We start from the raw sequence: 16,508 nt of genomic DNA on the forward strand, positions 1-16,508 counted from the left end.
ATCAGACCTGGAGAGATCCTGAAGAGAGAAGCAGGGTCTGATCCAGAGCCTCTGTGGCAGCTGTTGATCAGCACTTGCCTCTCTCATACTCTTTCAGTCTGGCCAGCAGCTGTGCCTCCATTTCTCTCCAGGCCTCCATCAGGACTGCTGATCAGCCTCACCTTTCTGATCAGCTCCTTTAATAGGCCCAGAGACACTGACTGGCATAGAAACAGACCATTCAGAAACAAATCCGGGTGAAGTGTGAGGAGTCAATGGCTGCCTAGGAGGCGGAGCTATTGACACTAACTGGCATAAAAACTGACTAATCAGAACCAAATTGGCCAGCAGAGGAGAGCAGTTGGGGGCAAGATCAGGCCTGCAGGGGAGGGCTGTTAGGGATGAACAGGCAAGCAGTGGCAGTTAGGGGCTATCAGGCTGACAAGGAAGGGCAGTTGGGGGCGAGATTAGACCTGTAAGGGAGGGCAGTTAGCGGTGAGATCAGGCCAACAGGAAAAGGCAGTTAGGGGTGATCAGGCAGGAGAGGCTGTTAGGGGCAATCAGGCTGGTAAGGAAGGGCAGTTGGGGGCAATCAGGCTGGCAGAGGAGAGCAGTTGGGGTCAAGATCAGGCTGGCAGGGAAGGGCAACCACACCAGTAGGGGAGGCCAGCTGGGGGGGACCAGGCTTGCAGGGAGGGCAGCTGGCGGGGACCAGGCTTGCAGGGAAGGCAGTTGGGGATGAGATCAGACTGTCAGGGGAAGGCATTTGGGGGTGAACGGGCCAGCAGGGGAGCAGTTAGGTGTTAATCAGGCTGGCAGGGGAGCAGTTAGGGGCAATCAGGCAGGCAGGCAGGCGAGCAGTTGGGAGCCAGCAGTCCTGGATTGTGAGAGGGATGTCCCAGATTGGAGAAGGTGCAGGCTGGACTGAGGAACAACCTCCCCGCCCCCCAGGGCACGAATTTTGTGCACCAGGCCTCTAGCATTGATATAAAGAGAATGTGCAGCCTTTTTCTGTAGATGTGGTAGAATGAATATTTTTATGAGATGGAAGGTCTTAATCCTTTTAAAATGCCAAGACAAAGCTTAAATTTTTTAGTACAAATGCTCAAATGGGAGCTTAGTTACATTTCTTTTATAACCTTTTGGGTGTCTGGTCAGGAGGAGACAAGATTTTTCTGTTTACAGTGATGCAATGAACTCACATGTGTTGGCCACTTTTGGACTGCTGTTACTGATTTGTAACTTGAAAGGCCACAGTTGACCAAGGCCCAGCGTTCCCCACCCCACAAGATGTAGACAGGAGCTTGAGTTGACCTACTGAATATAAAATATGTAATAAAGCCAAAATTTTACCATCCCCCCAAAATAATTGATTTGTATTCATAGTTGTATCACTGACTAAGAAATTTGTGTAGCTTTTACTAGGAAATAATGACAGTAATACTAAAATGTTTTTTGGGTACTGAGAACTTTCTTAAGGATATATATTTTTTAAAGGTATTTTTATTGGCATCAGAGAGGAAAGGAGAGATAGAAATATCAGTGATGAGAGAGAATCTTTGCCTCCTGCACACCCCATACTGGGGATGAAGCCTGCAACTGGACATGTGCCCTGACTAGGAATGGAACTGTGACCTTCTGGTTCATAGGTCGATGCTTAAACCCTGAACAACACTGGCTGGGCTCTTGCAGATATTTTTGATTCAGGTTTTCATCATTTGCTGTCTTAGACTTAGCACTTTGGTTAGAAGTAGGCGGTGTTTTTCGTCGAAGGCTTCACACAAGTCCAAGCTTGCACAGTATCTTATTATTTGTTGGGGAAAATTCCAGTGCATATGACCCCTTACACCTCCATTTGAATTTTCTAATAGCCTATATCTTTGCTTCATGCTCCATGGTTTTATTTCCTTTAAGGAGGAGAAATCCTAGAGGTAGGACTCTTGGACTAAACTAAGTTGTGGCCCTAATCTTCATGGTCATGGTCTTACCCATGGCAACTTTCTGGAAGTATAGAGGAGTGAAACTACATAAGAGTTGTTATTTGTACTGACTTTTGTTTTTAAGTGAACCATCATAGCAGATACCTGTAGTTTTGGTCCAATGGTAGCCTGTTATTACCTTAAATAGTTCAATGTGCTGCCTTTATTCTGGCAAACTGCTTAAGGACTTTAAGCAGAGGCAGAAAATATCCTATCTAATAAAAGAGTAATATGCAAGTTAACCATCACCTCACTCTACCCACCAGCCACGCCCACCAGCCTATCAGAGCGAGTATGCAAATTAACTCAACCAAGATGGCTGCAGCCACAGAGAAAGCAGGAGGGAGGCTTGGGTTTCCCAGGCAATGGAGGAAGCCAAGATTTCCGCACACCCTGGCCGGTCTAGGCCTCTGCTAAGCTACAAAGTTTCAATTGTAGAAGATAAATAAATCCCTGATACCAGGGCCTTCACTTGGTTAGCCAGGGGGCATGGCCAGCCTGCAAACCACCTCAGGCACCCTCACCCAGGCCGCCCCACCCCGCAAGGGAACCCCCACCCTGATCCGGGACACTCTTCAGGACAGACCAGCTAGCCCCCACCCATGCACCAGGCCTCTATTCTATGTAATAAAAGAGTAATATGCAGATTGACCATCACACCAACACACAAGATGGCTGCCCCCATGTGGTCAAAGTTCCTGCCCCTATGTGGACACAAGATGGCCACCACAAGATGGCCAGTAGGGGAGGGCAGTTGGGAGGAACCAGGCCTGCAAGGGAGGGCAGTTGGGGGCCATCAAGCCTGCAAGGGAGGGCATTAGGTGTGACCAGGTCAGCAGAAGAGGGAAGTTGGGGGCAAACAGACTGGCAGGGGAGCATTTGGGAGCTAGACATTAGTCAGGCTGGCAGGGAAGTGGTTAGGGGGTGATCAGGCTGGCAGGCAGAAGTGGTTAGGGGCAACCAGGAAGGGAGGCAGGCGAGCATTTGGGAGCCAGCAGTCCTGGATTGTGAGAGGGCCTAAATGGTCAGTCAGACATCCCTCGAGGAGTCCCAGATTGGAGAGGGTGCAGGCTGGGCTGAGGGACTCCCTCCCCCCTGCACGAATTTCATGCACCAAGCCTCTAGTGTATGATAAATGTAAAAAGTGAATGTTCACAAGTGCAGGAAAACTGTGGAATTTTATACATGTGTATAGCAGAGTATTTCTGTATACATCATATATGCTTATATTTAAAATAGCTCCATTAAAAAATTATTTTTTTTCTATGTTTATTGTAGGGCTTTGATGTAAAAGACCAGTTGCTCAAGATATGCTTCTATACAACTGATAAAAATATACGGGACTTTTTGGTAGGTAAAGGTGAGACTATGTACTGGTAGTTTACATTTTCTAGTAAACCTGGTGAAATTTAAAAATAAATTATTTTAAAATTCAACTACTAGTAATATCCAGTAAGTAAAAGTAAGACAATTTCTTTATCTTTTTAAATGATCATTTTGCCTTTGTGGTAAAGGAAAATTTGTGTGAATATATACATTACCTAAAAAATTCAAAATACAGTTCTTAAGTGCCATATAATTTCATGACATTTGTTTTGTAAATGTACTTGATTTTTGTTAGGTCACTGCTTTAATTACTTTTTATTCAAGGTTGAAATTTTAAAAGAAAAAAATTCTTTTTCTGAAAAAGAGAAAAGAACTATAGACTTCGTACATCATGTTGAGAAGTTATATTCAGAACATTTGCAAGAAAATATGCAGATCCAGTCCTTTCCCAGGTACTCTCATTAGCCCCCTTTTGGTGATATGGGAAGAATATTTTAGGTAGTGTTTAGTTTTTAATGGTTAATGAGCACGGATTTCTTCAGTGGAACTGAGTTTATATTCCCTATGAAGGTAAAACTCGTTCAGAAGAGACTCAGGAATTTCCTGTTTTTCAATATGCACATAAATCAGATATATATTTTTAAGATAATAAATATAACATTATAAGTATTAAAGTTTATGTTCCCCAAAAGAAGAATAGTTTTTGAGCAGATAAAAAGAAATGATGCTTTTTCCTTCAAAACTAAAAAAACTTATATCACTGTTTTAGGTATTGGATAATGGAACAAGATTTTTTCAAGCACAAGTCTGTTTTGGACTCATTCCTGAAATATGATCTTAAAGATAAATTTAATAAACACAGAATTGCATTAAACTGGGCTCAGTGGTGGAATCAACTAACACAAGAATCTATCCTTCTTCCTAGGATAAATCCAGAAGGCAAGTGTGAGAAAGCCTGAAATCTGAACATAGTGAATGAGTATTAAATTAAACTGTAGTATATTTTGGTGTCTCTCCATTTTAGAATTCTTTTGGGGGGAAATACTCAGTTGCTTTAAAATGCAAGTCAGTAAGACTTTTTATCTCAAGGTTTCTGTAAGGGACTTGTTATAATGAAAGAAAAAAGTTGTATGTTTCAGTAAATTGAGACTTCAAGGCTGAGTCCTCTTGTCTGCCTCAAAGAGACATTCTTTATTTTTTCCCAATAGTCTGAGTTTCTTCTTGTGTAAACTAATGATCTATATCAGTTGGGATTCCAGAGAAACTAACAATGGTAAACAGTGGTAATTCAGAGGGTGTCAAATTCATGTTTATTATTGCCAAAATTTTCATTTATGTTAAGAAAAAGAAAAGGGGGAAAGAGACCTGAAAAGATAAATGAAACAGATAGCTAATTCCCAAGTTTTATTTAACAACTGTACTAATAAGCAACATTTTGCTCTTTCTCCAGCTGAATATTGATTATAAAATGAACAGCAACATAAAAGAGGAAAAGATTAGAAAAAAAGGGCCTGAATATTCACATATAAATATTTGTCCAGATTGTCATATTTATTCAGTTGATTAGTGTTGAGTTTTGTGTCAATAATCATAACCCATTGCTATTTTAAAATGTATTTTGTTCTTAATGCAGACTATAAATCATATTCCCCCGAAGCACTCTGGAGATACCTCACAGCTCGCCATGATTGGCTAAGCATTATCTCGTGGATTGGAGAATTTCAAACCCAGAATAGTTATTCTTCACTTCAGCAGAACAAATGGCCTCCTTTGACTATTGATATTATTGATCAGAGTACTTGCTGCAACAACAACATGAGGAATAAAATTTTAGATGAGCTGGCCAGGTACTATAACTGTGGAGAAGAGTAATAAATAATTCTGAATGTTTCCTTTGCAGTGCCATGAATCCAATGGAACATTGTTTCATAGTATTTTAAAATTAAAAAGGCATTATTGAGGTTTTAAAATAACATGTTTTTAGCATCATAGTGACTAAGCTCTCAAATTCTATATTTGCTTTGGTGTGGAAATGGTAGTGGGGCTACAGTGACCAAGTGCAAGAACATAGTATCCTCCAATATCTCCCACTCTTCTCACTGTAGCCACCATATGCTATATGGTCTTGAACTAAAGAGGATTACTCAGTTAAGAAATTAGTGAGGGGGAAGGAGCTCTTGAAGTGGTAAGGAAAGACTTTAAACTTTAAATATATTTTTTACAGAGAGGAAGAGACAGGGATAGAGAGTTATGAACATTGATGAGAGAGAATCATTGACCAGCTGCCTCTTGCACACCTCCTACTGGGGATGTGCCTGCAACCAATGTACATGCCCTTGACCGGAATCGAACCCGGGACCTTTCAGTCCGATGCTCTATCCACTGAGCCAAACCGGTTTTGGCTAAACTTTAATTTCTAAAAATAATTTTCTTAGATCAAACCATGTGAACTTGTTACAATGAACTTGCCATTTGTGTGGATCAAAAATGGATGAATAATCAGCAATTTTATATTGTTCAACCTAATTTATCTTCTTAAGCTATCAAAATAATATATGGAGACTTAAATGTTAATTTTTAAAGTTTCTTAAACTTATTTCCTATATATTACTTTATTTATTTATTTATTTATTTATTTATTATTTTTTAAAGTATATTTTATTGATTTTTTTACAGAGAGAAAGAGAGACGGATAGAGAGAGAAACATCAATGAGAGAGAATCATCGATCAGCTGCCTCCTGCACACCCCCTACTGGAGATGCGCCTGCAACCAAGGTACATGCCCTTGACCGGAATCGAACCTGGGACCTTTCAGTTGAGGCAAACCGGTTTCGGCTATATTACTTTATTTTATAGTTATACTTATTGGGGAAGTATAGCTGTATTATTTACCCAACTTAAAGTTGTGGAATCCAGAGAAGTTAAGAGCTTTGCCCAATCCAGTACTGATAGGCTTTAATTTTTTTTTACCCATCTTTGTAGTCATTCTTCCCATTGCACTAAATTCTCTTCTTCTTGTTTACTAAAAATAAGTTTCATATAACTTGTATGCTTATTGTTTTGGTTAATATTTGATTAAATAAAAAGCTAATAAATGTATGATTTCACATGAATTATAACAATAATGAACTAATGAGATCTACTATATTAACAGGTTAAAGGGGAAAAATACCACCCTGATAGATACACAAAAGCATTTGATAGATTCAACATCTATTTATGATAAAAGCCATTAGAAAACTAAGAATAGATGCAATTCCCTTAACTTGAAAGGGGAGGTCTAAAAAATAATCTTTTAGCCTTAGCTGGTTTTGCTTAGTGGATAGAGCATCAACTTCCAGATTGAAGGGTCCCGGGTTCGGTTCCAGTAAAGGACACACACATTGGTTGCAGGCTCCTCCCTGGCATAGGCCCTGGTAGGGAGCGGGGGAGCAGCACAGGAGAACCTGGTCAGAGCCCTGTTCAGGGTTCGTGCTGGAGGCAACCAATATTTCTTTGTGTCTTTCCCTCTCTCTTCCACCCTTAAAAAAAAAATCAATGGAAAAATATCCTCGGGTGAGAATTCAAAAAGCAACAATCTTTTAGCTAACATTATACTTAATGGTGAAAGTCACAAGTATTCTCTTAGGTTTGGAATAAGGTAATCCTGCTATTAGTTCTTCCCAAGATAATCTTTAGATATAGTACAATCTCAATAAAAAATCCCAGCAGAATTTCTTCTGAATTTTGATAAGCTGATTATGAATATTAATATAGAAATGCCAAGGGTCAGTAATAGTCTTAAAAAAGAACTTGCTCTTGAGAGATTAAAACTTATTCTAAAGGTATAGCAATTAAGACATTGGGAGTATTGGTGGAGGGATAGACAAATATACCAGTAGAACAGAATAGTGAACATAGAAACAGACTTACACATGTTCACTTTATGTATTGCAAAGGGAACACCACAGAACAGGGGAATGAATAGTCTCTTCACCAATGAGCCTGGGATGACTTAATGATAGTTTTATGGGGGAAAGTTAAATTGAACCCTCTGCCTTATATCATGTATAAAATCAATTCCAGGTATATTTTTAAACTTAAATATCAAATGTAAAACTATAAAGCTTTTAGAAGATACAGAAGAATATGTTCATGACCGTGGGAGTAGTGTGTACTTTCTAAAAGGCCTGAAGGGGCAAAGAAAGAGAACAATTAGATCAAGAGAGCTGCCTGGCAGGAATTGGTCCCTTAGAGGAGAGTGTCAGTCACCCAGCACAGAGAGAGCGAAGGCGTCCCACCCTCCCCCTTTCTGACTCTTATCTCTGGTGGGGCTCTCCCTTAGGGCAAACTGAAACAGAAGCCTGAGGGTACTGGAGTCTTCTTGAGAAATCAATACAGGTGAGCTTTCAAGGACACAGAGCAGAATAGTAGAGCTTGGATCTGAAGGGGAAGATACCCCACAATTAGGCATTTCATAAAGAGAAAGCAAAAATGGCCAATAAATGTGAAAAGGTGCTCATCCTCATTTGTAGTCATGGGAACATGAATTTATTTTCCAAAAAAAAAATCTAGGAACAATTGCAGTGACAATTGTTAAAGGTAGAATAGATAAAATCCTTCATGTATAATAAAAGCTTAATATGCTAAGTGTCCAGTCATCTGTTCAAACAATCAAAGTGCAATATGCTAATGATATGCTAAGGCCGCTCAACCGCTTGCTATATGTGCACTGACCACCAGGGGACAGACAGTTGACCGGTCGACCAGTCACTGTGATGTGCACTGACCACCAGGGGACAGATGCTTTGACCAGTACGTTAGCTTGCTGCTGGGGTCTGGCCCACTGGGACTGAGCAAGACAGGCTGGACATGCCCTGGAGCCCCTCCCGTTGGCCCTCCTCAACTGACCAACCTCCCACGTCCCTCCCTGGCACAATCGTGCACTGGGGGTTTTTAATCCTCACCTGAGGACATGCTTAGAGAAAGGAGAGGAGAGAGAGAAGGAGAGAAAAACATTGATGTGAAAGAGAAACATCAACCGGTTGCCTTCCATACATGCCCCAACCAGGGATCAAACCCACAGCCAAGATATGTGTCCTGACCAGGAATTGAGCTGGCAACCTTTTGGTGCACAGGACAATGCTCAACTAACTGAGCCACTCAGACCCAGAAAATGTTTTATTTATAAATAAAGTTTAAAATAGCAAAACTAAACCATATATTATTTGAGATTACATATATGAATGCTAAAACTATGCCTAAATCTAAGGGATGGTTATCACAAGTCAAGGTAGCCAAGGAGATGCAATGGAAAAGGGATACCACAGGGCTTCCAGTGTAATGTGCTATAATTTGGGTGGTGGTTACCTGGTTTTTCTTTTCTTTTTTTAAGTGCCTCTTGGTTTTCATCTTCTTAAAATATACATATATATTTTTTATTGATTTAATAGAGAAACATCAATGATGAGAATTATTGATCGGCTACCTCCTGCACACCCCTTACTGGGCATATATGCCCTTGACTGGAATTGAACCCAGGACCTTTCAGTTCGCAAGCCAATGCTTTATCCACTAAACCAAACTTGCTAGGGCAACATGGTGTTTCTTTAAACTCCATATAATATACTAGTAGCCCTGTGCATGAATCTGTGCGCCAATAGCTCTCTTCAGGGCCTGGCCACTCCGCACCCGCTGCCCAGAGGCTCTCTGTGGGCCAGTCCCATCCGCAGCTGGACGCGGAATGTTTGCCTTGTCGCCAGGCCACTCACACTGCCTGCTCTCAGCGGCCGCCTCTACCCCCCGGGCTTGGGGGACTCCAGCGGGCTGAGAGGACTAGATGTTGCCATGTTGTTGCTATGGGTACCACCATCTTTGTGACGGAGTGATGGTTAACTGCATATTTCTCTTTTATTAGATTATATATATATATATATATATATATATATATATATATATATTTTTTTTTTTTAAATATATTTTATTGATTTTGTACAGAGAGGAAGGAAGAGATAGTTAGAAACATCAATGAGAGAGAGTCATCGATCAGTTGCCTCCTGCACACCCCCTACTGGGGATGTGCCCGCAACCAAGGCACATGCCCCCGACCGAAATCGAACCCGAGACCCCTCAGTCCCCAAGCCGACGCTCTATCCACTGAGCCAAACCGATCCCGGCTATATTTAATGTTTGTATGGTTTTAGGGAACGAGGAAGGAAGAGGGACAGAAAGGTGGAAATGTCGATTGGCTACCTCCTGCATGCCCCTCCTGGGGATGGAGTCCACAACCCGGGCATGTGCCCTGACCAGGAGTTGAACCATGACCTCCTGGTTCATAGGATGATTCTCAACCACTGAGCCACACTGGCTGGGTCATATAATATATTTTCTGTATTCCTTTATATGATTTATATGATGTTTTTGACAGTAAATTTATAAAGTAATATTTCAATGCAAATTTTTACTGTTTGGTAGTTGGTTTATTTAAATTATTCTGCTTTAGTTTTTCCATCATTTTGTTTGTATATTTTGGTGAATTTCTAAGAGTTTAAAACATCTAGCTTCAAAAGCTAACCACTGTTACACACTGGATTGTATAGTTCTTGCCAAAACCAAAAAAAATGTAGATAGTTTAGTTTAGGTTTTTGAAATATTTAAGATAACTCAAGACTGTCATTACTACTTTAAATACTACAGTGATTCAGAAACCTTTGTTGGAAGCAAGCAAAGTATGACTCATATGTATTTATAGAGTAAGAATTGGCAGTCTTAATTTTTAAATACTTTTTTTTTTTAAGTATAATAAGTCCTTGCTTAACGTTGTTGGTAGATTTTGTGACTTTTAAGTGAAACGACGTATAATGAAACAGTTTTACCACAGACTAATTCATAAAAAGAAGAATTAAGTTACATTGGCATCTTATCAATATTATAAGTTACTAGAGGCCTGGTGCACGAAATTCATGCACTCAGCCCGGCCTACAGGACAAGCATTTTATACTTGGCCTCGCTGGAGGCCCTCCGCAGCTGGGCGCGGAGCACCTGCCTCGTCGCACAGGTGATGACACAAGCGTTCCCCCTCACCCCGCCGCTCCATGCCCGCTGTCCAGAGGCCCTCTGCAGCCAGGGAGGAATGCTTGCCTCGTGACCACGGTGACAAAGCAAGCATTCCACCAGGCCGCTCACGCTGCCTGCTCTCAATAGCCGCTGCCTGTTTTCAACAGCCGTGTCCCTCCCTCCCCCCAGGGACTGGGGGACTCAGGTGGGGCTGAGAGGACTGGGCACCGCCATCGGCGCCATCATCTTTGTGGCAGAGTAATGGTCATTTTGCATATTCCCTCTTCATTAGATAGGATGACAAAATGGCATTAAGAGAAATGAAAGAACATTATGTGAGGACATTCTGTAGGTGAGGCACAAACTCATGGAAGTGGTTTGGTGTGTTCTGAATCTCGCAACTTTTTAAATTTGCCATCTCTTAAACTGCCCTTTAGGAATGGGATTTTTCTTTTATCTGAACTAGAAGACTTTGAACTCTTCCTCCTAAGACTGAGCCGTATTGGGGGTGTGATGCAAGATACCCTCCCTGTTCAAAACTACAGGTCCAAAGAAGGTTGGGATTTCCACTCTCACTTCATTCTTTATTGTTTGGAACACGGTCTGCAGTATCTTCTTTATGTCTATCTTGACTGTTACAAGTAAGTACTGAGAATGGTTTGTCCTTAAGCAGGTCTTCATGTTTCCTCTTCCACTTCTACTTGAATGTGACAAGAGCAAACTATTGAGCATTCACTTGAGGAATACTGAATTTCTTGAAGTAGTTCCTCTCACTGCAGCTCTTGGTACATCTTTTAGTTTCATGCTACATTCAGCTAAATGCTTAACTTTTTTTTTTTTTTTTGGTGATGTTAAATCTGTAAGCCCTGTTAACTTGGAGTTCTTTGACATGTTCTTTACCAGGCAAATGTTAAACAGCTTTGAATTCATAGCCACTGCAGGTTAGGTATGCTCGAAAATTTACATTTGGATGGATGGGTGGGTGGATTGATAGATAAACAGACATGCATCAGCATATACCTACTTAAGATCAACCTGCAGAATCATATCTGTGGCCAGTGTTCAATGCTATTTGATCAGTAATAACAATAATAGTAATAGTCTCTAGTATATGAGTGCTTACAACATTCTTGGCTCTTGAAAGCTTCAAGTGAGATTAAATGCTTACTATGGCACACAGCGAGTAAATGGCAAAGTGAGAGTTAATTCTACTTACATTTGATTCTAGAGCCCACTTTTAATGTGCTAATGAGAACATTTAAATTTGTGTAGTAAAAGCTAGAAATTCAAACGGGGTATATTTCTGGTTCCTATTGAGGCTTAATTACACACAGAGAAGTTTTTCCCAAAGCTACTGGCAAGAGATGATTTAAAAGCCATATTTTCAAAGAATCTGTTCGTAGTCTTAACTCCTTAGTCCCAGCTTCTCTGTAGTTGTGAGAGGGGTTTTAAAAACCTCTTAAGTTTGAAAATGTTAAAAAGATTTTATTGTAAAAATAATAAGATACAAATTATTTCAAAGTACAAGGTATCTGTTAATCTTATACAAAGCTGGTAATATTTTATTATGGTAGTAAACACAATTTAAATATTATTATCTCTGTCTCCAAAATTTTCCTCTATTTCCAGATCATAAGGAATATGTAAAACATAACACAAGTGGGAGTATATTATATTTACTTTTTAATTCGGAGATTCTTTTTAAAAAAAAATACTTTTATTGATTTTTTTACAGAGAGGAAGGGAGAGGGAGAGAGTTAGAAACATCAATGAGAGAGAAACATCAATCAACTGCCTCCTGCTCGCCCCCCACTGGGGATGTGCCTGTAACCAAGGTACATGCCCTTGACCGGAATCGAACCTGGGACCATTGAGTCTGCAGGCTGATGCTCTATCCACTGAGCCAAACTGGTTCGGGCCAAGATTCTTTTTTTAAAGCTAGTTATAACCTGAGCAAACATGGTTGTAATTATCTGTCTTATCTTGCATGTTAATAAGAGAGTTTGTTTTCTTTTGTTTTATATACAGGCTTAGTCCTCCAAATTGTTCTTTTTTGAGGAAGAAAAAATTACATGAAACTCACCCTTGGTTTGAATTTTTAGTTCAATGTCGAGAAGTTTCTAGTAACTTAACAGGTATGAGTACTGTATTAAATACAAAAATTTCTTTGAATAAATAACTGGTCTGTTGTGGCATTTAACTTGTGAACTCTTTTAAATAAATCTGACCATAATCTAGTCTCAAGGTTTGTTTAAGAAGTAGAATATAAACTATAATAACCTCGTCCGAGCCAAGAAAAACCAGGCAAAGCAGATAGTATATAGTTGTTTCCTTTCCCTCTCACTCTCCTGTTCTATTTTCTTTGACTATCTCTCATCCTACCAGTTTATTACAGGCTGAATTCCTGCTCTCTGGCAGATTGACACCATTTTCCCTTGAAGAAGTGATCTTTCTGTCAGGAAGAAATTCCAGATGGTGTGAAAAGATATGCACAGTATGTGTGGGCTTGTGTCTTCTGTAGCAGAGCTGTGGACAGAGAACATTGCTCTGATTATAATCAGGACTGCCCTGTGAGCCCTGAGGGTATTATTCCAGAGATTGGGGAAAGGCTAGGATGTCTAAGCCAGTCTTTAACTTTTATGTAATGTCCTGTTTCTTCCCAAATGAAGAATTTTTTTAAAATGTGTTTTTTTGTTATGTTTTGTTTGTTATTTTTGGTGCTGATTACAAAATAATATATGTTCATTGTAAAAAAAATAATAATAATTGGAAGCCACAGACAACTACTGAGAACATGTTCATGGGTAGTAGCTCTTGATATATTTTATGTATTTTGTTCTATATAGTTATTGTCTCCATGTTCTTTTTAGCTTATAGTATTCCCTTCATCTAACAAATATTTATTGAGCTCCAACTTTGCAACAGTCTGTAAGTGCTAGGGATACAAGAAACATTTGTCTATTTATTTGTTGTTTTTTTTTCATTTGTGTATTTGTATACTGTTTTCCCCCCCATATAATAATTATAAGATTTTTCCTGTGTTCCTGGAAACAATGACCATTTTATGTTTACATAATATTTTCTTGTATGAATATATTCATTTAATTTGCTACTCTCTCATTTATTAGCAGGAAGGCTGGTGTTCTTTTTTTATCCTATAGTCTTAAGTATATTTGAACATACATTTTTTGTCTTATTTCAGATTATTTCTTTTCTTTTCTTTTTTTTTGTAATCTTCACCCGAGGATATTTTTCCATTGAATTTCAGAGAGAATGGAAGAGAGAGGGAAAGGCAGAGAGAAATATTGATGTAAGAGAAACACATCAATTAGTTGCCTCCTGTATGTGCTCTGACCAGGGCCTAGGCTAGGGTTGAACCTGCAACTGAGGTATGTGCTTCGACCAGAATCAAACCTGGGACCCTTTGGTCCACAGGCCAACACTGTCCACCGAGCCAAACCTGCCAGGGCCAGATTATTTCTTTAGGTAGATTTTTGGATATGAAATTACTGGGTCAAAGTTTATACACACTTTGAATGTTCTTGCTATAAGACCAGATCGCTTTCTAAGGGGTTTGTTCCATAAGTCCCAGCTATTCTACACACCCTGTCCAGCCTCTGATTGAGGATGATTATTTTTTAAAATCATTGCTGTTTTGATAGGTGATAAGTGGCATCTAATTATTTTAATGTGCATTTCTGTATTATTAGTGAATTACATATTTTTATGGTTGGACATTTACAGTTTCTCTTTTGTACAAAAGTTGTTTTTTTGTTAATTTATCTGTTAGATTAGGGGTATTGTTTTGTATAAGCTCTTGGCCAAAGACATTAATCCTTAGGTTGTAACCTATTGTTAATTTTCCCCCTTAGTTCATTACTATACTTCAGGTTTTTAATATAAGTTTTGTTTTTACATAGACAAATTTTTCATATTTCTCTTTGTGATATTTTCCTATTGCTTTTAAATTTATCTTTTAATAAATCTTTATTGTTTAGATTATTACAGTAGTTCCTCTTTTTCCCCCTTATAAACCCCCCTCCACCCGGTTCCCCTCCCACCCTTTGCCCTTACTTTTCTCACACTCCTCATCCTTGGTGTACCATTTTTGTCCAGTCTCTTCCCGCACCCTCCTCCTTTCCTCCCCGAGAATTGTCTGTCCACTCCCTTTCTATGTCTCTGATTCTCTTATATTCACCAGGTTATTCTGTTAATCAGATTTTTTTATTCACTTGCTTTTTAGATTCATTTGTTGATAGATATGTATTTGTTGTCACTTTATTGTTCATAATTTTTATCTTTACCTTTTTCTTTTTTTAAATACATTTTATTGATTTTTTAAAGAGAGGAAGAGAGAGGGATAGAGAGCTAGAAATGTCGATGAGAGAGAACCATCGACCAGCTGCCTCCTGCACACCTCCCACTGGGGATGTGCTCGCAACCAATGTACATGCCCCTGACCGGAATCGAACCTGGGACCTTTCAGTCCGCAGACTGACGCTCTATCACTGAGCCAAACCGGTTTCGGCACCTTTTTCTTTTTCTTTCTCTTCTTAAAGAATACCTTTCAGTATTTCATATAAATACTGGTTTGGCAGTGATGAACTCCTTTAGCTATTTCTTATTTGTGAAGCTCTTTATCTGACCTTCAATTCTAAATGATAGCTTTGCTGGGTAGAGTAATCTTGGTTGTAGGTTCTTGCTATTCATCACTTTGAATATTTCTTGCCACTCCCTTCTGGCCTGCATAGTTTCTGTTGAAAAATCAGCTGACAGTCTTATGGGTACTTCCTGTAGGTAACTTAACTATTTTTCTCTTGCTGCTTTTAATATTCTCTCTTTGTCTTTTGCTCTTGGCATTTTAATTATGATGTGTCTTGGTGTGTCCTCTTTGGGTTCTTCTCGTTTGGGGTTGTCTGTGCTTTCTGGACTTGTAAGTCTATTTTTTTCACCAGATAAGGGAAGTTTTCTGTCATTATTTCTTCAAATAGGTTTTTAATATCTTGCTGTCTCTTTTTCTGGCACCCTTATAATTCAGATATTGGTACGCTTGAAGTTGTCCCAGAGGCTTCTTGCACTATCTTCATATTTTTGGATTCTTTTTTTCTTTTTTCTTTTCCGGTTGGGTGTTTTTTTGCTTCTATGTATTTGAAATCTTTGACTTGATTCTTGGGATCCTCAATTCTGCTGTTGGATCTCCGTATATTATTCTCTATTTCAGTCAGTATATGCTTAATTTCTAGTTGGTCCTTTTTCATATTCTTGAGGGTCTCACTAAATTTCTTTCTTTTTTTTAAAATATATTTTTTTGATTTTGTACAGAGAGGAAGGGAGAGAGATACAGAGTTAGAAACATCGATGAGAGAGAGTCATCGATCAGCTGCCTCTTGCACACCCCCTACTGGGGATATGCCTACAACCAAGGTACATGCCCTTCACCAGAATCGAACCCGGGACCCTTCAGTACCCAAGCCGACGCTCTATCCATTGAGCCAAACCGGTTTCGGCAAGGGTCTCACTAAATTTCTCAGAAGTTTCTAGAAGAGTCTTGAGTAACCTTATAACCATGGTTTTGAACTCTATATCCAGTAGTTTGCTTTTTTCCATTTCTTTCATTTGTGACCAGTTTCTTTCTTTCTTTCTTTTTTTTTTTTTTTAATATATTTTATTGATTTTACACAGAGAGGAATTGAGAGGGATAGAGAGTTAGAAATGTCGATGAGAGAGAAACATCGACCAGCTGCCTCTTGCACACCCCCCACTGGGGATGTGCCCGCAACTTAGGTACGTGCCCTTGACCCAAATCGAACCTGGGACCTTTCGGTCCGCAGTCCGACGCTCTATCCACTGAGCCAAACCGGTTTTGGTGATTTATGACCTGTTTCTTTGTCTCTGCATTTTGGCTGCTTCCCTGTGTTGATAGAGTGGCTTTGTGTGCTAGGTGTCTTATAAGGCCCAGTGACTCAGCCTCCTCAATTACCTAAGGTGGACACTCTTGTTGTAGTTAAGCCTTGATTATTGTTGGAATCACTGGGAGGAATTGACCTCCAGGCCAATAGGCTGTGAGGATCAGTTGTATCTACTATGGGTGAACTTCTGTGCAGGAGACACCCTTATGGGGCAAGACTTGCTTCAGTGGGGCTTTGGTGCTCACTGAGTCTGCCCCTGGGTGTGTCTCATGGATGTGA

The 16,508-nt window shown here is 39.7% G+C and overlaps 1 protein-coding gene across 1 annotated transcript in view; it reads left to right on the plus strand.

Moving 5' to 3' along the window:
• SPG11 (SPG11 vesicle trafficking associated, spatacsin) overlaps positions 1 to 16,508 on the plus strand; it is an 82,481-nt gene that overhangs the window by 28,541 nt on the left and 37,432 nt on the right. The window contains exons 12-17 of the mRNA XM_084902659.1: positions 3,237 to 3,308; positions 3,609 to 3,736; positions 4,054 to 4,223; positions 4,918 to 5,131; positions 10,758 to 10,961; positions 12,349 to 12,455. Coding sequence (XP_084758785.1) covers positions 3,237 to 3,308; positions 3,609 to 3,736; positions 4,054 to 4,223; positions 4,918 to 5,131; positions 10,758 to 10,961; positions 12,349 to 12,455 — 895 coding nt within the window. The remainder of the gene's footprint in view (positions 1 to 3,236; positions 3,309 to 3,608; positions 3,737 to 4,053; positions 4,224 to 4,917; positions 5,132 to 10,757; positions 10,962 to 12,348; positions 12,456 to 16,508) is intronic.

Source organism: Pipistrellus hanaki, assembly GCF_964339955.1.
Source record: "Pipistrellus hanaki genome assembly, chromosome: 1".
Taxonomy (NCBI): domain Eukaryota; kingdom Metazoa; phylum Chordata; class Mammalia; order Chiroptera; family Vespertilionidae; genus Pipistrellus; species Pipistrellus hanaki.